The sequence below is a fragment of the Cnephaeus nilssonii genome (genome assembly GCF_951640355.1).
Source record: "Cnephaeus nilssonii genome assembly, chromosome: 5".
Taxonomy (NCBI): Eukaryota; Metazoa; Chordata; class Mammalia; order Chiroptera; family Vespertilionidae; genus Cnephaeus; species Cnephaeus nilssonii.
The window spans coordinates 32,116,545-32,142,156 of record NC_137076.1 but is presented as its reverse complement, the minus strand read 5'-3'; the positions used below and the strand labels follow the sequence as shown (position 1 = coordinate 32,142,156).

Sequence of the window (25,612 nt, the reverse complement as noted above, 5' to 3'; positions counted from 1 at the left end):
ACCTATCCTAGTGGGGGTGACCTTCCCTGGGAAGTAAGCATGAATCTGAAGTGGGGCAACTCCCCAGATGCTGCAAACCACACTAAAACCTTTTCCATATTCCAGTTAGAACCTTGCTCTAGTGCCCTGTTCTTTGTACTCTGCAGGCCTTGGTCACATGACCTGAGAGCCTACAGCCAGCCCAGGACCCTGGGCCTATATGCCTGGCCAGGGCTGCCTCAGTGGGGGAACCCTCAGACCAGGATGACTTTGCAGCCAGGACTCCAATTCAAACTTTTATTGTCTGATTGCAAAATGCCTCCACTCAGCCCTCTTTCCCCAGTACCCCCATGCTGTTGCACCCCCACCCCACCCTCACCCCAGCCTGCTGAGCCCCTGGGCACTCAGTCCTTGAACCTGCGGGCTGCCTGCATCTTATGGTAGTAGCTTTCAGCCTCTGACTCACAAGAGGCAGGATCCCGCTCACCCAGTGCCAGGCCAACTGCTTTGCGCCTCAGCGTTGATTCCCGGCTGGCTGGCCCCAGAGTACTGTCGGCCGTGCCCAGTGGGGGCAGCCCCTCCCCTGTGGCCAGGTTGACTGTGGCCACAGCACCAAACCTTGGCTCCTCCTGGTCTACATCACTGACAGATGAGCCAGGAGACACACCCAGTGGCTTGGGCCCACCGCGAAAGCCATGAGCCAGGTCTCCTAGCTCATAAGTGCCCTCGCCCTCCGGCCCCTTGGTCCCACTGCCAGCAGCCTTCCACTCCCAGGGCCCGTTACCAGCAGACAGGTGGACCACGGGGTGGTGAGGCGCGTGTGCGTCAATGGTAACGATGCTTGCTGAGTCGCGGTCTGATGGCGACCTGTACTGGGAGGAGTCGGAGCTGGAGCTGGAGGACAAGGCTGTCTCGGCCGCCTTGGGGCCAGGTCCACCAGGTGCCTTGGACATAGCAATCACCTGCAGCAGTCGGGGCGGGTTGGCCATACGGGGCTGGGTCGAGGCTGTGGCCACAGGGGCCCCGCTCTTCTCAGCCATCATGAGCCACTTGGCCCGCACAGCCACGCTGCCCTTAGGTGACAGACCAGCTGCTGCCTGCGCCCCCTCCTCGGGGATGTGGACCAGTGGCTGTGGCCCGGCCCTCGGTGGGAGAATGACCCGAGGCCCGAGGCCTGGCCTGGCCTGGACTGTGGGGTAGAGTGAGGGTGGAGCTGGGCCCTCTTCCTCTCCCCCTTCCTCCTCCTCCTCCTCCTCCTCCTCCTCTTCCTCCTCTGCCATGGGCTCTGCAGGCACCAGCATATGCCCCAGGCTGGCCTCATCAGACAGCCCCAGGCCACGGCCTTCCAGTGACTTCTGTTTCCACTCGCTAATGAGCTGTTTAGAGCGTGAGGCATCAAGTGGCACGTGGATGGTCATGTGGCGGCGGGCAGGGTCATCAAGTGAGGGCGTGCTGACACGGGGCAGTGTGTGGCTGAAAGTCACCATGTTCTCCTTGCCCATGGGGCTGCGTGGAGCCAGCAGGTCCACGTCCACGCTGGCCCGCTTCAGGCTGCCCAGTGAGGTCTTCTCACGGGCCACGGGCCCAGGCACACTCTCTAGCCGCCCTGGAGGGCCCAACTCATCAGTGCTCACAGACTTGTTCTGCTGGTACACCGAGTCGTGGCCCCGCTGGGTCAGCACCCGAAGTGCATCTTTGGCAGGTGTTGGGGCTGTGGGCTTCTCTGTGGGTGGGGCCTGGAAGTTGCCAACTGCATGGCAGGCCTGGGGGTGAGATTCAGGATGGCTGTGAGGCCATGTCAGGGTCCCCACAGGGCAAAGGTCTTATCAAAGTCTCCCCAGAACAGGGCTAGGCCTTGGCACCTGTTCCTCCCCTCCTCTGGCCTCCCCCTTGGGGGCTAGCCTGCTCCTTCAGACCTCCCCCCTCAGACCTGCCCAGTGGCTGCCAGCCTCCCTGGTCAGACTCTCACCAGGTAGGCAGCGATGCCAGCACCGATGAGGAAGCCCGCATACACGTCCACGGGGTGGCTTCGATACTGTGTGATCTGGGTGAGACCGCAGACACCCGCTGCGATGGCAAAGGCGAACACCAGGCTGGGCTTGAGCAGCTTGGTCGTGTCGGAGATGACAGAGTTGAAGTACATCTGGGGGCGGGGCAGCAGTCAGGGCGGTGGTGCAGGAGCGGAGGTGGGGCGGGTCCAGGGAAGCTGGGGCGGAGGTGGGTGGGGTGAAGGAGGGTTGGGTAGGTGTGGGCGGATCCTAGCAGGGGGCGGGAGGGGCGGGAGGATGAGCAGATCCTGGGCCTGGGGACTCACGGACACATAGACCGCAGCGAAGGCCGACAGCGTGGCGTGCTGGGATGGGAAGGTCTTCCTGTAAGAGTCATCCATGTGAGCCCCGCTGTATCTGAGACCCCTCTGTGCCTCAGTTTCTCCCTACTGAATGGCACAGGGGCTGGGCCTGCTCACCTTGCGGACAGGATGGCATGGGTGTCCTGGCCAGAGCAGATATCCTGCGTGATGTAGGGGTTGGCCTCGCATGAGGTGCCCAGCAGTGTGTAATTGGGCTTGCAGACCGTCAGGAAGAAGGGTGCATGGTAGCCCGTGGCCAGCTGGATGACGTCCGTCACTAAGGCCGTGGCACACAGGCCGAACACATGGACTCCTGCAGGTGAAAGGGTCAGGGCCGGCCCAGGGGGCCAGGACCCGCCCACTCCGGGCTATAGATAGGGGGAGGGTTGGGGTGCTGACCAGGGACTTACCCACAAAGCGCACAGTGCGCCGTAGGAAGGAGTTGAAGTTGCAGCCGCCAGCATTGATGCTGCCCTCAGCCCCACCTGGGCCACCTCCGCGGCCCCAGAGCCGAGACTGCAGACAGTACAGCATGCCCTCGCCCACCATGATCTGCCGACAGGGGGGTGGCTCAGCTGGATCCTGGCCGGGGGTGCCCACAGGCTGGCCGAGACCCCTGGACTCTGGGACTCACCGAGGCTGCAGGGGCAGCGAAAGCCAAGCTGAGCAGCATGAGCAGTGGAATGAGCTCCTCGTTGGTCTCCACGTAGGGCATGGAGAGCGTGCGGTCGTAGCACTGGAAGCCCACCTTGGCTGGCTTGAAGAGGTCGGTCAGCTCCAGGAAGTACAGGGACACGATGGAGGATGCCACAATGGGCAGCTACAGGGAGAAGGCTATTCAGTCACACCCATTCACTGGCACATCCATCCATGAGTTCAGTCCCATCCATTGATTCACCCACCAATTCACACCACTTATCCATGCTGCAGTTCACCCATCACGCAGTGACCCACCCATCCTTGTAGCAGCCATAGTCCATCCATTCATCATAGCCTTTCTTGCACCCATGAATTCATTCATCAATCCATGGATTTACCCATCCATCATTCATCCATGCTTCCTTCCTTCCATCCATCCACCTACTCACCCACCCACCCATCATCCATCCTTTCATCCACCCACCCCATTCATCCATTTCTTTCCTCCAGCCATCCTTGCCATCTTGAAAAACTTAGAAACAGCAAACATTCCTGCCTCTCAGCTTTTTCTCTCAAGGATGGATGGATGCCCTTAGATATCCCTCTGGTGCCCCAGCCCTCCTCAGTGGAGCCCTCCCTGGCTATCCATCTCTCTATCCCTTGTACTGCTTTATTTCCTCTGGGCCCCATATCCTATGTGCCAACCTGCCACTCAGCCCCGAGAACATGGCGGGTGCTGAGTGAATGAACAACTGAATCCACTGAGTCACTAATTCATGCAACTGTCCTCCACACATCCTGCCTTGTGCCCCGCACAAGCGGGGCAAACAGCATACATGACAGCCCTGCATGCTCACGCCACCCGTGAGGTACAGAAAGTGAGACTGAGTTTGGGAAAGCTGAGCTGTTCACATCGCAGGTGTGGTGCCTGAAGGAAGGTCACTGAGGAAGAACACACTCGTTTACGTGGGCCACAAACAGCTGTTGGGCACAGATTCTGACAGAATCATTTTTAAAAAATATATTTTTATTGATTTCAGCGAGGAAGGGAGAGGGAGAGAGAGCAACATCAATGACGAGAGAGAATCATTGATCGGCTCCCGCCTCACCATGGGGGTTGAGCCTGCAACCCAGGCAATAGGCCCTGACCGAGAATCAAACCGTGACCTCCTAGTTCATAGGTGGACACTCAACACGGAGCCACGCCGGCTGGGCTGGCAGGGTCTTTCTGAGGAAGCAAACCCTCCTGGTGTTCTATGCCTCCCATCCTGGTCCGAGGGTCTCAAAATCAAACACCCACAGGAGACAGAGAGGGCTGGCACTGTGGGGGCCAGAGAATATGGAAGAGTCTAAGGGGGCCTGGCCGCCTCAGGAAACCCCCCTCTATTTTACAGACGTGGAAACTGAGACACAGATAAACCCACGAGAGGCTCCCATCTTCACTCCTGCTTTGAACGACGCCTTAAGAGGGGCCTCAACCATCCATCTAGCCCTGGAAAAGGTACAGGGCGGGACAGACAACCCCAGGCCCATGGTCAGGGCTGGGACCAGGGTAGGGGCTCTCGGAGGGAAAATGCCAAAGTTGGATTTGTAGGAGGTCTCCTCCCCAAGGAGCAGTTATTGAGTGCCTGTTGGCATGTCAAGAGGGAGATTTTGGCTACAGGGAGACTCGTCAGTACTGAACCTCAACGGTCACCCTGTGCCATCCTCAGCATATGCCAAGTGGCTGAACGTACTATCTTTTACTTTTCAAGCACTCATTAAGCCTCCATTATGTGCCTGGACTGTTCTATCAGAGGTCAGGGGAAGTGTACCAGCCCCCGAGATCAGCACAAGAGGGATGTGAGCTCAGATCCTCAGGCTTTAGAGCTCAAGGCCTGGAGGAAATCACTGCACCGCATTACCTGCACCATCCTTATGCCTCCCTGCACCTTGCTCCAGCCCCTCCAGGTGAGCTACTGGCCTGAACCCCAGACTGAAGGTCCCACCTCCCCTTTTTCCCAGCATTTGCCCAGACTGTTCCGGAAGCACAGAACAGCCTTTTGCCCCTCCAACTTCTACTCATCCTACAGAGCCCAACTCCTCTGATCCGCACCCCCAGGCACAGCCCCACCCCCAGGCCCTCTAGCTGTGCCCCAACTCGAGCGTGAACCGAGCAGGGCCGCCCCTGTACCTCAGCATGGGGGGCCCGGTGGGACTGAGGCCTCTGCCCTGCCCCCACCGGCGCGGCCCCTCCCCCCTCCCCCGCTTACCTCCACGAAGTAGAAGCAGGGCAGAAGCGTCATGCTGTCCTTGGGGCTTTTATTCTTCTCCTTGGTCGAGATCATGGTGTTGCGGGTGCCACCGGCTGTGGTTGGAGGGAATAAAGCTGCGCTGGGAGGGAGGCGCAGGCTGAGTCCGGGGACCCGGGGCCCGGCGATGGCGGGGGAGGGGCGGGCGAGGATGCGAAGGAACCGCTCAGGGAAACTGAGGCCAGGGGAGGGGGGTGTCCCCGCGGCCTCCCCCGCGCACTGGGTCCCTGTCAAACAATCGGCTGCTGGCACCCCCACACTCCGGATGGGGTCGGGCGAAGAGGGCGGGGCCGGTCTGGCTTAGAGGGGGTCTTAGCCCGGGGCGTCCCCCGCGTCGGGGCGGGGGCCTCCGGGAGAACGGAGGGTCCCGAGCCTCGGCTGGTAGGCCCCTCACCTGGCGCTGGCGCTCGGAGGGCGGAGCTGGCGGCGCGGCGGCCCCTCTCAGCGCTGAGCACAAAGCACAGCCCCTCCCCCGCGGGAGGGGGGCCGCGGGGAGATGGGAGGGGAGGGGAAGGGGAAGGCGGAGGGGACCCCGCCCGGCCCTGAGACCCCGCACCCGGAGGCCCAGATGCGGCGCGAGGGGCGGGGGCTCTTTGTCTGGCGCGTCGGGGGCGCGGCGCGCGTTGGTGTGCGGCCCCCGCCTCCCGGGCGCCCGCCTCCTCCGCCTCTGGGTCCCAGGGGTCCCAGTGTCCGGGAGCAGAGAGCTAGGGCTGGGGTCTGCGGCCTCCTCCCCTCCCGGGGTAGGCCTCGGGAGCCCCCTCTGGACTGGGCGCGGGGCGAGGGTCTGAGCTCCTGGGTCTCTGGTTATCTCTTCGTCTCTCTGGGTCTCCCCTGTCTCTGACGCCCCAACCCGGCATCTCAGCACCCCTCCTCCTCCGCCGGTGCCCACCGCTCGCCCGCATGCGTTTCCATGGCGAGAAACCTGGGCGCGGAACCATCGGGAGACAAAGAAGCTGGGCGGGGGCTTGCCCTCCCCCCCACCCCGCCTCGCCCCCGCGCCTGCCTGCCGGGGTCCACCCTCAGACCAGCCGCCAGAGTCCAGGCCCCAACCAGGCACCGCTCTCACGGTGAATTTTTAATATGTTTCCATTGATTAGATATATAGTTTTAAATCCTCACCCAATGGTTTTTAGAGAGAGGGAAAGACAGAGAGAAACATCGATGTGAGAGAAACACATGGAATGGTTGCCTCTTGCATGATCTCGACCAAGGCCCAGGCCGGGGAGGAGCCTGCAACCGAGGTATGTGCCCTTGACCGGAATCAAACCCGGGACCCTTCGGTCTGCAGGCCCACACTCTATCCACTGAGCAAAACCAGCTAGGGCTCCCGCTGAATTTTTTGATGCACAATTAATTAGGCAGCTCTTACTGTTTGTAGTCACTTCCTCCTTACCACACACAGCCCTGTAGGATGGGGACTGACTGACTGAGCCCTGAGCCCTTATTTACGAACTAGAGGCCCGTTGCACGAAGAGATTCGTGCAATAGGCCTTCCTTCCCTTGACTTCCAGCACCGATTTTCCTCTGGCACCTGGGACCCAGGCCTTTGCTCCGGCCAGAGTCTGCCGTCATTGCTGCAGACTCTGGCTGGAGTCTGCCATCTTTGCTGCAGACTCCGGTTGGAGTCTGCCATCTTTGTCTTTGCTGCAGACTCCTGCAGTCTTCGTCTTCACTGTGGCCGAGTGCTGCTCCTGTAGATCCCTTCACCCCCCGCCCTCCCTCTCATAGCAGGCGTCCTGTCCCGCCCAGCCACTCCGAGCCTGGAGCAGCTGGGCAGCTGCCACCGTTCTCCTAATTTGCATATTCTCTCCTGATTGGCTGGTGGACGTAGCGGAGTGATGGTTAATTTGCATGTTTCTCTTTTATTAGTGTAGATGGGGCAACTGAGGCCCAGGGAACTTAAAAATCACTGACCAAAGTCACCAGGCCCCCAAACGGCAGGATATTATTCAGTTCATATATTCACCATCTCTTGAGCAACTACTGTATACATGGCCCTAAATAGTCACTGGGGGCCCCCTGGGAACTGGGACAGACCTGGACACTCAACTCCGTCCTTAAGTGTTGGGGGGACGAGGGCTGCATTATTGAGCTCACCACTGGTTTTTATTCCTGGCCAGCTGCTCACACTCGGCTGAGGCTGTCCAATAAGCTGGGCAGACCAGGCCTGGTGGTGGACAGACCTGAGTTTTCCTGGCTGGTCGAGGCTGGGCTGCCATGATTGAGGCAACGTGGCACTGGTGTTGAAAGGTGACTACAGCCAGCCAGCCTTTGGGAGGCAGGAGGAGGAGGGAAAGATGTGCAATCACTCTTGGGTGACTCCTCGGGGGCAGGAGCATGGAGAGGGGTCCTGGAGAAACTTTTTAAAAAATATATTTTTTTATTGATTTTAGAGAGGAAGGGAGAGGAAGATAGAAACATCAATGATGAGGGAGAATCGTTGACTGGCTGCCCCCTGCATGCCCCCAACTGGGGATCAAGCCCATAACCCAGGCATGTACACTTGACTAGAATTGAACCTGGGACCCTTCAGCCCACAGTCTGACACTCTATCCACTGAGCCAAACCAGCTAGGGCTGGAGAAACTTCTTGACTGCTTGATAGTCTAGGGCCGTGGTCGGCAAACTGCGGCTCGCGAGCCACATGCGGCTCTTTGGCCCCTTGAGTGTGGCTCTTCCACAAAATACCACAGCCTGGGCGAGTCTATTTTGAAGAAGTGGCGTTAGAAGAAGTTTAAGTTAAAAAAATTTGGCTCTCCAAAGAAATTTCAATCGTTGTACTGTTGATATTTGGCTCTGTTGACTAATGAGTTTGCTGACCACTGGTCTAGGGGAATATCAGGATCTGGCGGGGGGAGGGGGGGGAGGGCAGTATATCCTTCTTCCCATCCATTCCTGGTGGTGGAGATGGGGCAAGCCCAGATTGTGGTGGCACATTGTCCAGCTGAGGGCCTGCACTTGAGTCTGGGGCATTAGAGAGCCACCGGAGAGGTCAGAACAGGCAAGAGGGGTTGAGCATGCTAGGGGCAGCTCAGAGACTCATGCTCGTATTAACTCAATACCACAGCTATACCGGAAGGGTGGGGTTGTCGTATCGTTAGGGAAACTGAGGCACAGGGCAGGCAGTTTACTACAGAGCTCAAGGGGCTCACCACTTGGGGTGCTCTATTAAAAAATGAGACATGGTTGTCACATGGTAGTTTTATTTACTTGCAGCAGGAAAAAGCGCCAGAGGATTCCTATCCAAAGCCCTGCCTCCCCGAAGGGAGGCTTAGCCATGGCTTTTATACACTGTTTGGTCAATTCCATGTTGATTTCTTCTTTGCAGTTGGCTACACTTATGGGTTGGGTTCCCTTCCAGTTTATCCTGTTTACAACTGGTCTACAAAATACTGTGCTATATATTTTAACATTTACCAAGAATGGCGTTTAGTAAGAATGGCTCAGACCTTGAGACCCTTGTCCTATCTAACAGTTCCCCCAGGAGATTTTTTCACTTCTCATTTTTGAGGAAATAGGGACAAGGGTCATACTTCTGTAACTTTTCTGCTGAACGTGGACCAAGCATGTCTTTGCGTTAGAGGAGGGAAATGATCCGGCTGCCTGACTTAAGAAAGTCATGGGGTCCCCTAGGTTTTGAGATTCCTGAGAAGAGGGGCGGATGGAGGCAGCACTACTCTCACAGGAGACATGAGCCGTTAGAGGTGAGGCAGGAGTGAGAGGGGAAAGCCAAGGAAACCGAAATCCTGCCACTTATAAACTCACACCCTCGTGGGGATCCAATGAGCCAGATGGAACAGAGTGACAGCTTCCCTAAGTAAGATGTCCGCAAGCGAGGCCGTCCACCCAAGACTTTGGAGGACAGGTAGGATCTGGGCAGGATGGAGCACAGGCGTTCCAGACAGGGGAGGGATACCGGATGTGACCGCTGTGCACAATATCCAGTTGGGGTCCACGGTTTTTCTAGCACAGAGATGCTTGCTTTGTGGCCGAGTGAAGAGCTGCATCTCATGAGGCACCTTGGCCTGGGGAGGCGACACAGTTTGGGAGGAAGTCCTGGCACAGCCTCCTGAATCAGCTGTGCGTCCGAGAGTGCACCAGAGAAAAGCCCCCCACCCCACCCCGTGGTGGCAGGAGGCACTCCCGGGGACTACAAACTGTGTGTGTGTGTGTGTGTGTGTGTGTGTGTGTGTGTGTGTGTGCGCGCGCAAGTAAGGTCAAACACGTGAGGCCACGCTGTTCACGCCCACACAGCACAAGGCCCTCCATAACCAGACATCCTGTTGGATACCATCCCCTAGTTAGCCAGCTACACAGCTGCAATTCAGAGACTTAAAGCCCTTCTGAAAATCAGGATACAGGGAGAAAGCACCAGTCACTCGCTACCTCTTTGTCACCCAAACCTACTGCCCCGTAGGCGCTGGGATGAGCTTTGATTTGAGCAGACCCCCTGAGGTCTATGTAACCCACAATTTCCATCTTTTACGGACTGTGGCTCCTCCACCCCTTGTCCCCTGTTTGGAAACATTAGGAGCTCAAGACTAAGAGTGAAGGCAGGAAACAGCTGTGGAAACAGGTTGTAATGAAAAAGGGGGGAAAGTAAGGAGAGTCGGCAATGCCATGAGGAGCTGCTCACAGGAGGCACCGGCCGCCCTCACCTCCTCTCTGGCCGCAGACGCCCACATTAGCAGAGTCTCCACTGCAGTTACAGATCCCGGCTCCGCGCAGTCCTCCGGCGTCTGGACTATTGGAGAAGATGAACTGAGAAGGCCTCCCCCGGGTTTGCCCCCGTGTTCCCCACAAATGGGACTGTGAGAGGCAGGACAGGCCCAGGATGCCTGGTGTAAGAGCTTGCCTCTCACGCCACAGTTCAGACCCAATCTGCGACGAGGAAGGGTCAGGGTGGTGTGGCCTCCCTGTGTCTGACTCCCTTCCAGATCACACCTTAGCAGGGCTGTGTTCTGTTCCTAAACTCCCGTGGCTGCCTCTGGCCGTGACAAAACACTGCGCCGACCTGGGGCAATGTCTGGGTCAGCCCACTCCTCTGCCAGTCAGAGACTCCCAGAGCCACAGGGGCCTGTGCCCAGGCTGAGTGGGGGCCACTCCCCAAGGAAGGCTCACAGCTTAGGAAGCACCTCATCCTGCCTGTGGATGCAGAGGTCGAGCTCTCTCACCTTGGTCTGTCCCACCCCCAGCCACCCCACAACTTTAGAAGAGAGAAGGGGTGGGGGGAAGAGTTAAGGGGCTGCTGCTCAGAAAAGAAGCCGAGGTCTTAAGAGTCTCCTGGCCTTGAATGGGCTCTGACACGGGGAATGCATAATTGTTCACCTGCCCAGAGTCAGTGATCTCAAAACCATACTTGCAAGTGAATAAGTAAATTCAGGAAATAAGTAAATTCTTTCTTTCTTTTTTTCTTCCTTTCTTTCTCTTCCTTCCTTCCTTCCTTCCTTCCTTCCTTCCTTCCTTCCTTCCTTCCTTCCTTCCTTCCTTCCTTCCTTCCTTCCTTCCTTCCTATATATTTTTATTGATTTCAGAAAGCAAGGGAGAGGGAGAGGGAGAGAGATAGATAGAAACATCAATGAGGAGAGAGAATCATTGATTGGCTGCCCCTTGCACGCTCCACACTGGGGATTGAGCCCACAACCCAGGCATATGCCCTGACCGGGAATCAAACCTCGACCTCCTGATTCATAGGCAACGCTCAACCACTGAGCCACGCCAGCTGGGAAGTTACTTCTTTTTTTTTAATGTTTTATTTTTCATTGATTTTAGAGAGGGAAGAAGGGAAATGGAGAGAGTCCCCACCTGCATGCCCACCACTAGGGATCGAGCCCACAACCTGGGCATGTGCCCTGACCGGGAATCAAACTGTGACCTCCTGGTTCATGGGTTGACGTTCAACCATTGAACCACACCAGCCAGGTGCAAAAATTACTTCTTAAGACCATTCTAAAGTCCTCCTAAAAGCAATTCATTTTCTTGTGTCATTTCCACCTTCCTCCCATACCACGTGGCTAGAGAGCCCACCCTTTTGGCTTCTGTGACTCAAAATACATACATGTGGTTGATTCTACTCACTTCATGTTGCAAGTCCATTAAAGCTGACTCAAGCTACTTTTTTCTTTTAATGTCAATTCCTTTTTTTAAAAAAAATATGTTTTTACTGACTTTTTAGAGAGGAAGGGAGAGAGATAGAGAGAAACTTCAATGTGAGAGAGAAACATTGATCGGTTGCCTCCCGTATGCACCCCAACTAGGGATCAAACCACAACCTGGGTCTGCGCTGACCGGGAATTGTACCGTGACCTCCTGGTGCATGGGACGATGCCGAATCCACTGAACCACACCGGCCGGGCGAACATCTCTTTATATCAGTGAGACTCTTGAAGAGATGTGGCATGTAATTTTCCCCCTTATCCTTCAGAGGAAGAAAAGTAGGAGGAGTCTTTTTTTTTTTTAAATTGATTTCGCAGATGAAGGGGGAGAGAGAGAGGCAGACAGATACATCAATTGGGAGTTTTATTCAAACAGCTCATAGATAAAACCAGTAATTCTTCCCATATAACCCCAAGCATATATCTTTACACCATGAGCCATAGATTGGCCCCTGAGTCCCACAGCCAAACCGTTGCCACGCTTGCCTGTCCCAGATCACCCCCACTGGGAGCCAGGAGCTTACTCGCTTGCCCTCCTCAGCGCAGGAGGTGGGGCCTGGTCTGATGGGACCCTGGAGGTTGTTCAGGGAACTGCTGGGGTGCATTCCCATTTCCCACCTAGTTCCACCCTGGCTGCAGGAGCTCCAGACAGTGCACTCCTTGGAGGGAGGCAGCGCAGGAGTGGCTGGAGAGAAGCTTACGGGTATATGTGGTCAGTAAATGTTAAAACTCAAACAAACAAAAAAACTGCACTTAGAAAATCACGCCGCCTAAATCCAAAATAGAATCCCAGCCTTGAGCAAGGCTGCCTTAAACAGGACAGGCAGCTTCCCTCCATTAGTCCATGGGTTATATTTCTTCTTGTATTTTAAGCGCTTAATTTATTTAAGTCAAGTAAACCAAACTCTTTTTGTTTTTTAATATATTTTATTGATTTTTTTACAGAGAGGAAGGGAGAGGGACAGAGAGCCAGAAACATCGACGAGAGAGAAATATCGATCAGCCACCTCCTGCACACCTCCCATGGGGATGTGCCCGCAACCAAGGCACATGCCCCTGACCGGAATAGAACCCAGGACCTCTCGGTCGGCAGGCCAATACTCTATCCACTGAGCCAAACCAGTCAGGGCTAAACCAAGCTCTTTTTATCCAATTCTGAAGAACGCACCCCAAGAGGCTGCATTGGGGGATCAGATTTGAGTTTCCCACGGCCGACACATTTACATAGAAGGCGAACAAGGCAAACACCAATGTGCACACAAAGAATAAACTCTCACTCCTGCAGGACAAACAGCCAGACAACCAGACCAGAGAGTGCCACCCAAGGATGTCTTGGGTGCCTCACAGCGTTGCTCAACCCTCCAGCGTTAGCCCCGGGTCAGGCCTTGAATCTGGCGTCCCAGAGATAAGTTCCTGCCCAACCAACCAGAAACCAAGCCCGTACCAACTGAAACTATCTTTCCGACAGCCTGTACCCCAAACAGGAATAGAAACACCAATTGTAGTGACCACAGGAGCTGATCTCCCCGCACCCCTTTCGAAGTGCTGAATGAAATAGATCCAGGTGTCCATTCGGCTTTGCTATCCAGGCAGACCAGGCAGCCGGTGCAGTGGGCACCAAGTGGGAGTATCCTATGGAACAGATGCTTCGTCCAGGGGAGATGCAGGCAAATTAGCCCTGGGTGAGAACTGCTGCTGCTGACCACTCGGCCAAGTGTCCACACAAGGCCAAGGGGAAACCCTTTTAGAAGGGTCCCATCTGGAGTTGCCAACTTGGTACCGAACTCAAGGGGTTTGCCACTTGGGGTGCTCTATTAAAAAATGAGACTTGGCCTGGCTGGGTGGCTCAGCAGTTGAGCATCAACCCAGGAACCAAGAGGTTGCTGGTTCAATTCCTGGTCAGGGCACATGCCTGGGTTGCTGGCTTGATCCCCAGTATAGGGCGTGCAGAAAGCAGTCAATCAATGATTGACTAGTATATATATCCTACATAATAAAAAGGCAATATGCAAATTGCATCACTCCGCTACGCCCACGATTGGGCCGGCTGGAGGCGCAGGGGGCGGGACTCAGGGTGGCCAATTGGCTGGCGGTAGGAGCGGGGGGGGGGGCAGGGACTCGAGTCCCTGCCCCGCCCCCCGCTCCTACCGCCAGCCTAAACAGCCAACGCTGCGGAAGGACCCATGCGGCCGGCGGAAGACGCTGGTGGCGGAACTCGGGGTGGCCAATTGCGTGGCTGCCGGCACCAGTTTTCCACCAGCAGCAGTTTTCCACTGGCCACCCGCCATCAGGGCAGGGCGCGGCGGGGTGGGGTGGAGCGCGGCCGGGCGGAGCGCGGCGGGGCGGCAGTGGCGCGCGGGTGCAGGTGTGGTGGCCCCAAGGCTGCGGCAGCGGCAGTGTACGCGGCCGAAGCGGCCGCTTGCAGGATTGAATCCTGCAAATGGGCTACTAGTATATATATATATATATATATATATATATATATATATATATATATATATCCTATCTAATAAAAGGGTAATAGGCAAATTAACCATCACTCCGTCACAAAGATGGCGGCGCCCATAGCCACAAGATGGCAGCGCCCAGTCCTCTCGACCCAGCCAGAGTCCCCCAGTCCTGAGGGGGTAGTGTGAACGGCCTGGCAGAATGCTTGCTTTGTCACCCCAGCTACAAGGCAAGCGTTTCGCACCCGGCCGCGGATTGGCCTCTGGGCCGCAGAAAGCCTCTGGGCAGTGGGCACTGAGCGGCCAGGCCCCGCAGAGAGCTACTGGCACAAGGATTTGTGCTCAGGGCTACTAGTATATATATATCAAGAGTTGGCTGTCACAAAGTAGTTTTATTTACTTGCAGCAAGTAAAGGAGACAGAAGATTCCTATCTAAAGCTCTGCCTCCCCAAAGGGAGGCTTAGCCATGGCTTATATACACTATTTGGTCAATTACATGTTGGTTTCTATTTTTGCTATTGGCTCTATGGGGTTGGGTTCCTGTCAAGTTTCTGTTTACAGTTGATCTGCAAAATGCTGTGCTACATTTTAACACCTAGTAAGAATAGTATTTGGTAAGAATGGCTCAGACCTTGAGACCCTTGTCCTGTCTAACAAGTTGGCAGAGTCTAGGCCGTTTCCAGGGGCAGTTGGCAGTGGAGGCCTTGGGCAACTTCTTGTTTTTCACCAGGAGCGGCTGACCCTGTGCTGGGGGTACTGCCAATGCTGAGGCCTGAGGTATGAGGGTGGTCCCATCCCCAGCCACCCCGGCTGCCCTGTCACGCCAGCACTCAGACTCCCATGCCAGGCGTGCCCACCTCTGCTGGGGGTCCAGCTGCAGAGGGAGGGCCCGGAGGGGAGGGAGCAGCAGCCCATTCCTTGTTCCCCTGGCCTTAGGGCTCAGAGAGGGAAAATTACTTGGCTCAAGCCACACCGCCAAGGGACTGTTCAGGCCCTGAACAGTCCTAGAAGTGGGATGCAGAGGGCCGGAGGCCACCTGTCCTTTTAGGGAAGGAGTGGGGGGAAGCAGGGGTGGGTGTCTCTCCAGGGGTAGGGATGAGACGAAGGAGCTGCACATGCCCCCACCCTTGGTTCAGCTCCCCCTTGTGGACATCCTCGGGGTGAGGGGACAGGAAGGCTAAGTCACTGGGGCTCCTGTTCCTGGCCTCCATTCAGCATCAGAATTGGCACTTCTGCAGGGGTGCCCTGGACCACACGCTTTGTGTTGACAGCAGCCAGCTGCTTCCAGAGCCAGTGATGAGGGGGCAGATGGTGCCACCGGGGTGGGGGTTCAGAGTGGGAAGGGTTCTCAGGGAAGGAGGTACCTCAGGATTCATAGGGGGTTGCCTGGTAGATGAGAGGGGAGAGGGTTTGGCAAAAGAGGGGAGGCTCAGGGAAGGGTTAGGGGATTGGAGAGGGAAATGGGGGGTCCCAGAGAGGCTCGGGAGAATCTGGGAACAGAGGTGAATATAGCTGTGAAGGAAGGAGGCCTGGCCATCCTGGCTGGCCTCTCTTTGGCTCCTGGGCTGCTGGGCAGTGGGCTGGTAATTCCCCACCTTCTTTGCAAGCTTGCTCTCAGGCAGTGCCCAGATCCCAGGGTGGATGTGGGAGGTTGAGTTGGGGCTTTCCCACAACCCCCAGGGCTGCCCCAGCCTGGTGTCTTCCCCTCCTGCTTTCCACCCACTCCCAGGAACCCCAGAATTGCCACGGTGGTGCTGAGGGCCTATGACCTGAGGCATCGAGAGAGTTCCAGGCAAACATTCTCCATCAGGAGCATCAGCAAGAATGGCTACGATCCTCAGAACTTGAATGACCTGCTGCTGCTGCAGGTGGGAAAAGGGGTGACACGGGGTGGACGGGCAACAGCTGAGGGGCTAAGGGAGAGAAGAGCCTGCGCTTCCTTTGGTAGATCAAATCATGGAGCAAAGTGCACAGACATCCCACAACCCATATATTTAGCCTCCTGTTGGTGGGCACTTGAGTTGTTTCCAGATGGAATTACAATGAACTTCTTTGTATCTGTATCCTGCAAAAGTTTCTCCAAGGTAGACCAAATAGCTTACCCTCTCCACCAGCAGAATTAAAAACTGCCCCTTTTTCCATAGCGTTACCAACACTGGATATTATGATTATTTATTTTTATTTTTATTTTTAGAAATATCCACATTTTAAAAAATATATTTTTATTGATTTCAGAGAGGAGGGGGGGGAAGAGAGAGAGAGAAACATCAATGATGAGAGAGAATCATTGATTGGCTGCCTCCTGCACACCCCCTACTGGGGATGAGCCTGCAACCCTGGCATGTGCCCTTGACTGGAATCGAACCCGAGACCCTCCAGTCCGCAGGCTGACGCTCTATCCACTGAGCCAAACCAGCTAGGGCTGACTATTCTTTTATTATTATTATTATTATTATTATTAATATATTTGTATTTATTTCAGAGAGGAAGGGAGAGCGGGAGAAAGAGAGATAGAAACATCAATGATGAGAGAGTATCATTGATCGCAGCCTCCTGCACGCCCCCCACTGGGGGTCGAGCCCACAACCCAGGCATGTGCTCTTGACCAGAATCGAACCCAGGACCTTCCAGTCCATAAGCCGATGCTCTATCTACTGAGGCAAACCAGCTAGGGCTAGGGCTGATTATTCTTTTTCTATGGTGCAGGAACCAGAGGCCCAGAGAGGCAAAGGGACTGGGCCAGGATGCCACAGCAGGGCACTGCCCAAGCTGGGACTTGAACCCAAACCACTTTACAGACCAGAATTTATTTTGCTGCCACTCTGGCTCCCAACTGGGCCCCATGAGGCTCCAGTCCCTCCTGACTTGGTTTCCCTCCCCAGCTGGAGGGTGAGGCCAACCTTACCAGCAGTGTGGCGCTGGGACCACTGCCCTAGCAGAACGCCGTGGTGGAAGCCAACACCAGCTTCCAGGTGGCAGGCTGGGGGATCCAACGGCATAGGGCAGTGGTCGGCAAACTCATTAGTCAACAGAGCCAAATATCAACAGTACAACGATTGAAATTTCTTTGGAGAGCCAAATTTTTTAAACTTAAACTTCTTCTAACGCCACTTCTTCAAAATAGACTCGCCCAGGCCGTGGTATTTTGTGGAAGAGCCACACTCAAGGGGCCAAAGAGCCACATGTGGCTCGCGAGCCGCGGTTTGCCGACCACTGGCATAGGGGACGTACCTCCAGTTTCCCAAGGATCCCCAATGCCACCATGACCCCCTTGGACCAGTGTCACCCCAACAATGTGTGCACTGGCATTTTTACCTGCTGGGGTGGCATCTGCCAGGTACAGGCCCGGTGCAACCTAGCAGGGGCTCCCCCTGGTGGGAGGAGAGGTCTGAGAGATAATGAGTTTCCCGTGTGGGAGAGAGCAAGTCCAGGACAAGTATGATACTGAGTATGGAATTAGAACGGGATGGTTAAACATTTGAGCATTTGAGTAGCAGGAGAACAGGTGGGATTGGAACAGGTTTGGGGGTCGCAGGAGAAGGGCTCAAGTTGTGGGGGAAGCTACCAGCTGAGAGATTCTGTGGTGGGAGTAGAGTGGGCGACTAGGCCTGGGGGTCCCCTAACTGGTCTGCCAACTGTCCAGGGGGATGGGCTGGTGCTGGGGGCCCCTCATCTATAACGGTCTGGCCTGTGAGGTGGATTCCTCGATGGAGCCCTTGTGGCAGGGCCCCAACTCCTTCACCGAATGGCATTCTTCCAAGATTGGATACTGGCCCTAGTCGCTTTGGCTCGGTGGATGGAGCGTCGGCCTGTGGACTGAAGGGTCCCCGGTTCGATTCCAGCCAGGGGCACTTGTATGGGTTGTGGGCTCGATCCCCGGTGGGGGGCATGCTGGAGGCAGCCGATCAATGATTCTCTCTCATCATTGATGTTTCTATCTCTCTCTCCCTTCCTCTCTGAAATCAATAAAAATATATTAAAAAAACAACAACAACACAGACTGGATACTGGATCGATTCTGTTCTAACCCCCTCATTGGATTAACACTGGCCTGGGAGGCCCTGAGCTTAGCCCGTGGTGGGGGGCGGGGTACTGTGACCTCCCATCTCCAGGCCTGTCCCCCACTCCCACCCCAGCCTGTGCAGTTATGACTCTAATACAGAAGCCATCCCATTCTCTCTGCACCTGACCTCTGCTTTGCCAGGTTGGCAGGGGCTGGGGCAGGAGTCATGAGCACCTGCCGCAGTCGCTGAATTCACTCACAGCCCTGAGAACCAGCTGCCCTCATCTCCACCTCACAGACCAGCACCTCACCCACCTCTCATTTTGGTCGAAAGATGTTGTGCAGCAAAGTCAAGGGGCACACGAGACACTGGCCAAAGACTGTCACTGGACTCCCAGAGGCTAATGTACCTAATGTAGAAAGACCTAAAACATAGCTATTAAATAATTACAATTATATGAAAACAATAAATAGAATCATATGTTACATGATATAGTTTATTAAAATAAAAATTTAAACAACATATCATTATTTATTACATACCACTATATATATTTAAAATGTCTATATTTAGCCTTGGCTAGTGTGCTAAATGGTTAGAGCATCGGCCCACACACTGAAGGGTCGTGGGTTTGATTCCCAGTAAAGGGCTCATACCTGGGTTGCAGGTTCGATCCTGGGCCCCAGTTGGGGTGCGTGCGGGCAGCAACCAGTTGATGAGTCTCTCTCTCTCACATAAACATTTCTCTCTCTCCCCCTCCCTTTCTCCCTTCCACACTCTCTAAAAAAATCAATGAAAAAAATATTCTCAGGTGAGGATTAACAACAAAAAAGTATATATTTAATAACATATGATATAATTATGATTAATATATGAAGAGCAACTAAAATCAATAAGAAAGAAACAACAGCCCAGTAGTAAAAGAAATGGATTCAGGATGTTAGCAGTTCATAGCACAGAAACAAAAGAATCTTGAAGATACAGAAACACCTTCACCTTCATTCATTATACTAGAAATATGAGCAAACTTTCTCGAAGATCGCATTTTTTTTCAGTCCATGGGATTTGCAAAAGCCCTGGGGTTTGAGAACTCTGTGGGCATCTGCCTGGGTGGGCTGGTAACTGGGACACGCCCACCAGAGGTGGATCTGGGGCCTCAGAGCCAGCAGCGCCCCTCACAGGGGGGGGGGGGGTAGTGGGGGGGGTTGTTGGTGGTGGTGGTTTGCCCCACCTGTCCCTTGGCATCGTTCGGATGATGAGGGTACACAGTTCCTGTCACGTGTCTACAAGGGAAAGAGACTGAAAACAACACGTGTCCTCAGGAGGAGGCTACAAATGCAGTCTGGCTCACTCACCTGGGGAATATGGCGCAGCCGTGTAAAAGGTGGGGGCTCCTCTTTCACCGGCCTAAGGGGTCTTCGTGGGACAGCGGAGACCTGGACAACCCAAGGGCAGACAGTGGGTGCACATGTGTGAATGGCACACTCTCATCTGTTGGTCGGAGCATCGAGAAGCCAAGAGAATCAGTCAGTTTACTTGTGGGTGGAGGGGCCAAGGATGCAAGACTTTCCAATCTCCCGGGGGAACTCTTCACATGTATTTTAATTTTAATTAATTATTATTATTTTTTGTTGTTGTTGTTGTTAATTTTCACCTTAGGATATTTTTCCATTGATTTTTAGAGAGAGTGGGAGGGAGGGAGGAAGACAGAGAGAAACATCGATGTGGAGAGACACATCAATTGGTTGCTTCCCGCAGGCGCCCAACCAGGGCTGGGGATCGTAAGTTAAAGACGAGCAGTACACCTGTTTGTGCTGGAGGGGGCCCATGGTTTGGGTGTCACACCGCGTTTAGGTGAGGGTGAGTGTTGCTGATCTGAGTCCCTAGAGGCAGCCCCTCAATCGTGGAATGGGCCACTAGTCGCCTGGGGTTCCAGGTTTGTAGTGGGGGGGCAGGTGCCAGAGCCCACAAAGGCTTTGAATCCTTGGCCAGCAGAAAGGGGGCTAGAGCTCGGCCCCCGCTGCCGGGTGTGAGTGTCTGTGGGACTCCACAGCCCCCCGCCCCCGTGTAGGTGCCCGAGAGCCGCCCACTGCCCCCGGAGCCCCCGACGCTCACCCAAACTGTCGGCCGATACCCACCTTCACAAAGGGGGCGGCTGAGGCTCAGAGGGGACTATCAACGGCTCAGGAACCTAGATCCCTCCAGGGGCCCTGGCCAGAGCTCAGGGAGGTCAAGCCACTGCCTGCTCATTGTTCGGAGGGGAAACTGAGGCCCAAGGGCTGTTGGGGCCCAAGAGCATATTGTCCCCCAGCTTGCAGCCCCCACACTGACACACTTAAGAAAATCATATTTTTCTTTTTAAAAAAAAACATTTTATTGATTTTTTTATAGAGAGGAAGGGAGAGGGATAGAGAGCTAGAAACATCGATCAGCTGCCTCCTGCACGCCCCCACTGGGGATGTGCCCGCAACCAAGGTACATGCCCTTGACTGGAATCGAACCTGGGACCCTTGAGTCCGCAGGCCGAGGCTCTATCCACTGAGCCAAACCGGTCAGGGCCGTATTTTTCTTTTTTAAGGAGAGGAGAGGAGACAGAGAGAATGCAGGCTGGACCTCCTGTTCCCTCTCTTTCCCTCGGGTCCTGGTGATGCAACAGACCCGGGGCCTCCAGCAGCGGTTGCCTGTTATGCCACCCACGGTTGGAATGGAAAGGGGCCGGGGCAACAGCTTCCAGCCCCCACTTCCCCTCCACCTGCCAGCGGGCCCCCTGCCAGGGGGTTCATTCCTATTGCCCTGCCCCCAGGCTCGCCACAGCCCCCAGCTGGGAGCTTTCCCACAGCCCATCCCCTGGGCCTCCAGGCAGCCCCCACCCCTGCGCGCCCCTGCCTGTCCCCCAAGCCTTGGTGAGTGTGCACCTGGAACAGCGCTTGGAGAGGAGCTCCCCAGACCCTCCAGGGAAGCTCCCCCCCCCCCCCCCCCGTGGTGGGTGAGTTATCTAGCAGGGTTTGTGTGTATGTTTCATTTTGTTGTTGTTAAAGCTTTATTGAAATATACTTTATAAACCGTACGACTCACCCATTTAACCATTCAGTGATATTTGATGCATTCACAATATTGTGTAACCACCACCTCTATCTAGTTCCAGAACATTCCATCACCCCGAAAAGAACTCCCCCCTCCCCATCAGCAGTCACTCCCCCGTCTCCTTCCCCCAGCCCCGGGCCACCACCAACCCACTTCCTGTCTCTGGATCTGCGTGTTCTGGACATTCCACATAAACGGAATCGCACAGTATTTGTCCTTTTGTGTCTGGCTTCTCTCACGAGCACGTGTTTTCCGGGTTCATCCACATTGTAGCAAATGCCAGCGCCCTGTTCCTTTAACCCCTGGGTCAGGGGATCCCGCGGACCCCAGGAGACTCTGCGTTCAGTAACCATCTGACCACTGAGGTCCTGGGAGGCTGCCCACATGTAAATACACAGCCTGAGTGGGAAGGAGGGGCATGTGACTCACAGATGCTAGGGTCACCCTGGTTTATATCGTCTGAACATCATGATTTATTCTGGTGTCTACTGTGAGCAAGGAGTGGAATCAAAATGTCCCCAAATAATTAACTAGGGCTTCTCCACTATTTACACTGGTGTGTGTGTGTGTGTGTGTGTGTGTGTGTGTGTGTGTGTGTGCAGTTCACCCCTGGGAGCTGCCCTGGGCATTGTGGGGGTTGAGAATGGTCCCTGGCGGAACATACTCAATACCAGGAGCATCCCCAGTCAGTCCGTCCTGACAATCACTGCCCCAGGCAGTGTCCCCTGGGGCAACAATCACCTGGGTAAGAACTCTGTCTTCCAGGGAAGAGTGAACCCTTCTGGGTCCCAGGAGGGCACATGGCTCTGTGGCCCCACCACTGTGTCCTGTCCTTTCCTGTCCCCAGGAGTGGGGCTCACACCAGCACCTAGACATGCTGGCCACAGTCCTCTCAGGCCAAAGGGGCCTGTGGGGGAGGCTCGGAGAGCGGAGTGTGCCCCTCTGAGCCTGTGCCCTGCTGGCCCTTGTCCATGCGACCCAGGCATGGGGTGGGCAGGAGATAGCTTCTCATACTCTCAGGGGAGTTGGAACCCTGAGCCCAATGCTCCCAGTCCTCCTGGAGTGTGGTTTGACCCCCAACTCCCTGTGGCCCCAAGTTGAAAGGAGGAAGTAAGGACACCCAGTCCAGGTGTGGGGCAACCCAACGGCCTCCAGGTCTCGGGCTATAAGAGGGGTTGGGGAGGCAAGGGAGCCCCCACCCGACCATGACCCAGAGCCACCGACCCTCCCACCCTGCCCTGGCCCTTGTCTTGCTGGCCACGCTGCTGGGCGGTGAGTGGGGCCACATGTCCGTTTGTCCACCTGCCCAGGCCTTGCTGATTCTGGGGAATATCCACCCACAACAGCCAGCCCAGCACCCTCTCCGCACAGATGGGAGGCTGAGGCAGGGCCAGGGCAGGACCCATTTGCTGCCTGGGATGAATGCCTCAGGGAGCGGGGGGAGCTCTGGGACATCGGACTCGGTGTCTGCCCAGGGCTTCCCTCCCAGGGAGGGGGGTGGGGATGGACGCAGCAGGGAGAGTGACAGCCGCTGATGCTCCTCGCTCTCAGGTGCAGCATGGGCTTCAGAGATTGTGGGCGGGCGGGCAGCTAAGCCCCACTCGCGGCCCTACATGGCATCACTGCAGATGTTGAGTGCCCACTTCTGTGGAGGCACCTTGATCCACCCGAGCTTCGTGCTGACCGCTGCTCACTGCCTGCAGAACATGTGAGTGCCCAGTGGCCCTGCCCTGGGTCTGATGGGGGAGGTGGCCCTGCCCTGGGTCTGATGGGGGAGGTGGCCCTGCCCTGGGTCTGATGGGGGAGGTGGCCCTGCCCTGGGTCTGATGGGGGAGGTGGCCCTGCCCTGGGTCTGATGGGGGAGGTGGCCCTGCCCTGGGTCTGATGGGGGAGGTGGCCCTGCCCTGGGTCTGATGGGGGAGGTGGCCCTGCCCAGGTCTGATGGGGGAGGTGGCCCTCCCTGGGTCTGATGGGGGAGGTGCCCCTGCCCTGGGTCTGATGGGGGAGGTGGCCCTGCCCTGGGTCTGATGGGGGAGGTGGCCCTGCCTGGGTCTGATGGGGGAGGTGGCCCTGCCCAGGTCTGATGGGGGAGGTGGCCCTGCCTGGGTCTGATGGGGGAGGTGGCCCTCCCTGGGTCTGATGGGGGAGGTGGCCCTGCCCTGGGTCTGATGGGGGAGGTGGCCCTGCCTGGGTCTGATGGGGGAGGTGGCCCTGCCTGGGTCTGATGGGGGAGGTGGCCCTCCCTGGGTCTGATGGGGGAGGTGGCCCTGCCTGGGTCTGATGGGGGAGGTGGCCCTGCCTGGGTCTGATGGGGGAGGTGGCCCTCCCTGGGTCTGATGGGGGAGGTGGCCCTCCCTGGGTCTGATGGGGGAGGTGGCCCTGCCTGGGTCTGATGGGGGAGGTGGCCCTGCCTGGGTCTGATGGGGGAGGTGGCCCTGCCTGGGTCTGATGGGGGAGGTGGCCCTGCCTGGGTCTGATGGGGGAGGTGGCCCTCCCTGGGTCTGAGGGAGGCTATAACTGAGGGAGCTGCATCTGGTGCTCAGGGTGCCCATGGGGTAAGGAAATGGGTGGATGGGGGCGGCAAACAATAAGCACCCTGACCCCTCAGACCCATGGCCCTGGTGAAGGTGGTACTCGGGGCCCACAACCTGCAGAACGATGAGCCCAGCCAACAGCAGTTCTCTGTCACTCGCCTGTTTTCCAACAACTATGACCCAGAGGGATTTCACAATGACATTCTCCTACTGCAGGTGGGTGGGTAATCACCCCTTCATTCGCCTTTAGCAAACATGTGTTGAGCACCTATTGTATGGCAGGCCCCTGCCGGTGCTGGGACATAGCCTGGTACACAGTAGGCCTGGTCAGGAGAGGGCCATTCAGACCCTCTTAACGAGCAGCAGTTCAAAGCCCCACAAATGGCTGCCCCACCTGCCTTTGATCTGGCCATGCCCCTTGCCAGCACCCATCCACCCAACATCCTCACCCCCAACCTCAGCGCCAACCTCACCTTCTCTGCGAGAGCTGCCCTCACCCTAGTACTGTGGTCGGCAAACTGCGGCTCGCGAGCCACATGCGGCTCTTTGGCCCCTTGAGTGTGGCTCTTCCACAAAATACCACGGCCTGGGCGAGTCTATTTTGAAGAAGTGGCGTTAGAAGAAGTTTAAGTTTAAAAAATTTGGCTCTCCAAAGAAATTTCAATCGTTGTACTGTTGATATTTGGCTCTGTTGACTAATGAGTTTGCCGACCACTGCCCTCGTGGAAAGACAGCCACCCCTCCCCTGATTTACGGTTCACCATCTCGCCGTTTCCTTTGACAATGCATTTGCCATTCTCCTGGCCTCTCCGACTCCCCGAAAGGTCAGCTCCCAGAGGTTTAGTGGAGGGTGTGGCACTCACTAAGTGACAGATGCTACAAAAGGGAGGCCCATGGTGTCAGAGAATGGAAAACAGCCCGGGGGGCGGGGGGGGGGGAGGGAATGGAGGATCAATCCGAACAGGCTCCCTGGAGGAGGTGACCCCTGAGGGAGAACCTGAGAGTGAGTGGGAGGGGCCAGAGGAGGCACTTTGGGGTGGTCAGGGCGTGCGTGGATGTGAGAAGGGGCGGCTATGGGGCCTGGAGACAGGACCTCACCGCCCACCGACTCGCTCTGCCCCAGCTGGACCGCCCCGCCAACCTCACGGCCCAGGTCACCGTGGCACAGCTCCCGGAGCAGGACCAGCAGCTGCCCCACGGCACCCAGTGCCTGGCCATGGGCTGGGGCCGCCTGGGCACCATGGCACCGCTGCCCCACATCCTCCAGGAGCTGAACGTCACCGTGGTCACCTTCCTGTGCCGGCCCGAGAACGTGTGCACCTTCGTGCCCCGGCGCAAAGCCGGCATCTGCTTTGTACGTACCTGCCCGGCTCCCAGGGCCCTGCCCACAGGAGGGAGCGTGGGGGGCGGCAGCCGTTCAATCCACCTCCTCCTCACTGAGCAGCTGCAGGCTGTGCCTTGGTCTCCTGTCGGGAAGAGGGGCGCACCCACTGTGAGGGCTCAGCAAGTGATGGGGAACAGCCTCGGCTCCCACAGGCACACAGGGGTGCTCATGTCGTACCCGGAGGCCTTGGTGGGTCTAGGGATTCCCTCACTCCGGGCGCCTCTCGGACCAGCCCAGCCCTCTCCCGGGCCCAGGTCTACGGCAGGGGCAGTAAGTGCCCGCCGTCCTCCTGAGCGGCCCCCTCTCCCTCTGTCGTCCACATGCCTTAACGGGCATCCCGCACGGGAAACATGGGACCACTAAATGGCATTAGGCTGCCACCAGCTACCCTCCACCTGACAGTAACCACATCCTGGTGACTGACCAGCCTGTCCCCACCTTCCCAGGGCGACTCTGGCGGCCCCTTGATCTGCGACGGCGTCCTCCAGGCCGTGGACTCCTTCCTGATTCGCGAGTGTGCCAACCGCCAGTACCCCGACTTCTTCACGCGGGTTTCCCTCTATGTGGACTGGATTCAGTCTGTGCTGAGGAGTGTGGGGGGTGAGGGCAGCCCCTGAGCCCCTTCCCCCAGGCCCCCCACGGGCTGAGGCCAGAGAACAAGCCCTCATGGGGGGAAGGGAGCCGGCGCCCAGCCTCACGGTGACGTCAATAAAAATTGAAACCCTCCTTGGGCTCCTGTCTGTCC

The 25,612-nt window shown here is 56.5% G+C and overlaps 3 protein-coding genes across 3 annotated transcripts; 2 read left to right on the top strand and 1 right to left on the bottom strand.

Annotated features, from left to right (window-relative positions):
* Positions 1-3: 3 nt before the first annotated feature.
* Positions 4-5,745, bottom strand: PLPPR3 (phospholipid phosphatase related 3). Its single transcript, XM_079771089.1, has 8 exons — positions 5,654-5,745; positions 5,221-5,315; positions 2,964-3,149; positions 2,740-2,881; positions 2,447-2,642; positions 2,294-2,351; positions 1,949-2,122; positions 4-1,742 (listed from the first exon to the last, which is right to left on the bottom strand). Exons 2-8 carry the CDS (start codon positions 5,293-5,295, stop codon positions 384-386), a joined length of 2,190 nt encoding a protein of 729 aa, XP_079627215.1. The 5' UTR covers positions 5,296-5,315; positions 5,654-5,745; the 3' UTR covers positions 4-383.
* Positions 5,746-12,120: 6,375 nt separating this feature from the next.
* AZU1 (azurocidin 1) lies at positions 12,121-17,640 on the top strand (the record flags this gene model as incomplete). Its single annotated transcript, XM_079773086.1, is given in 8 exon segments — positions 12,121-12,125; positions 15,034-15,114; positions 15,116-15,154; positions 15,591-15,729; positions 16,744-16,794; positions 16,798-16,856; positions 17,084-17,198; positions 17,557-17,640. Coding segments are annotated over 8 exon segments (573 nt in total).
* Positions 17,641-22,154: 4,514 nt separating this feature from the next.
* PRTN3 (proteinase 3) lies at positions 22,155-25,484 on the top strand (the record flags this gene model as incomplete). The annotated part of the gene is made up of 5 exons (XM_079772387.1): positions 22,155-22,221; positions 22,501-22,657; positions 23,558-23,699; positions 24,607-24,837; positions 25,314-25,484. 5 exons carry the CDS (start codon positions 22,155-22,157, stop codon positions 25,482-25,484), a joined length of 768 nt encoding a protein of 255 aa, XP_079628513.1.
* Between the last annotated feature and the right edge of the window lie 128 nt (positions 25,485-25,612).

Coding starts and splice junctions, on each gene's coding strand:
- PLPPR3 (XM_079771089.1), bottom strand. CDS start 5,295: ATGATCTCGACCAAGGAGAAGAATAAAAGCCCCAAGGACAGCATGACG. Junction 2,643..2,739: donor GCGCACTGTGCGCTTTGTGG/GTAAGTCCCTGG, acceptor TTTCACCTGCAG/GAGTCCATGTGTTCGGCCTG. Junction 1,743..1,948: donor CTGGCATCGCTGCCTACCTG/GTGAGAGTCTGA, acceptor TCTCACCCCCAG/GCCTGCCATGCAGTTGGCAA.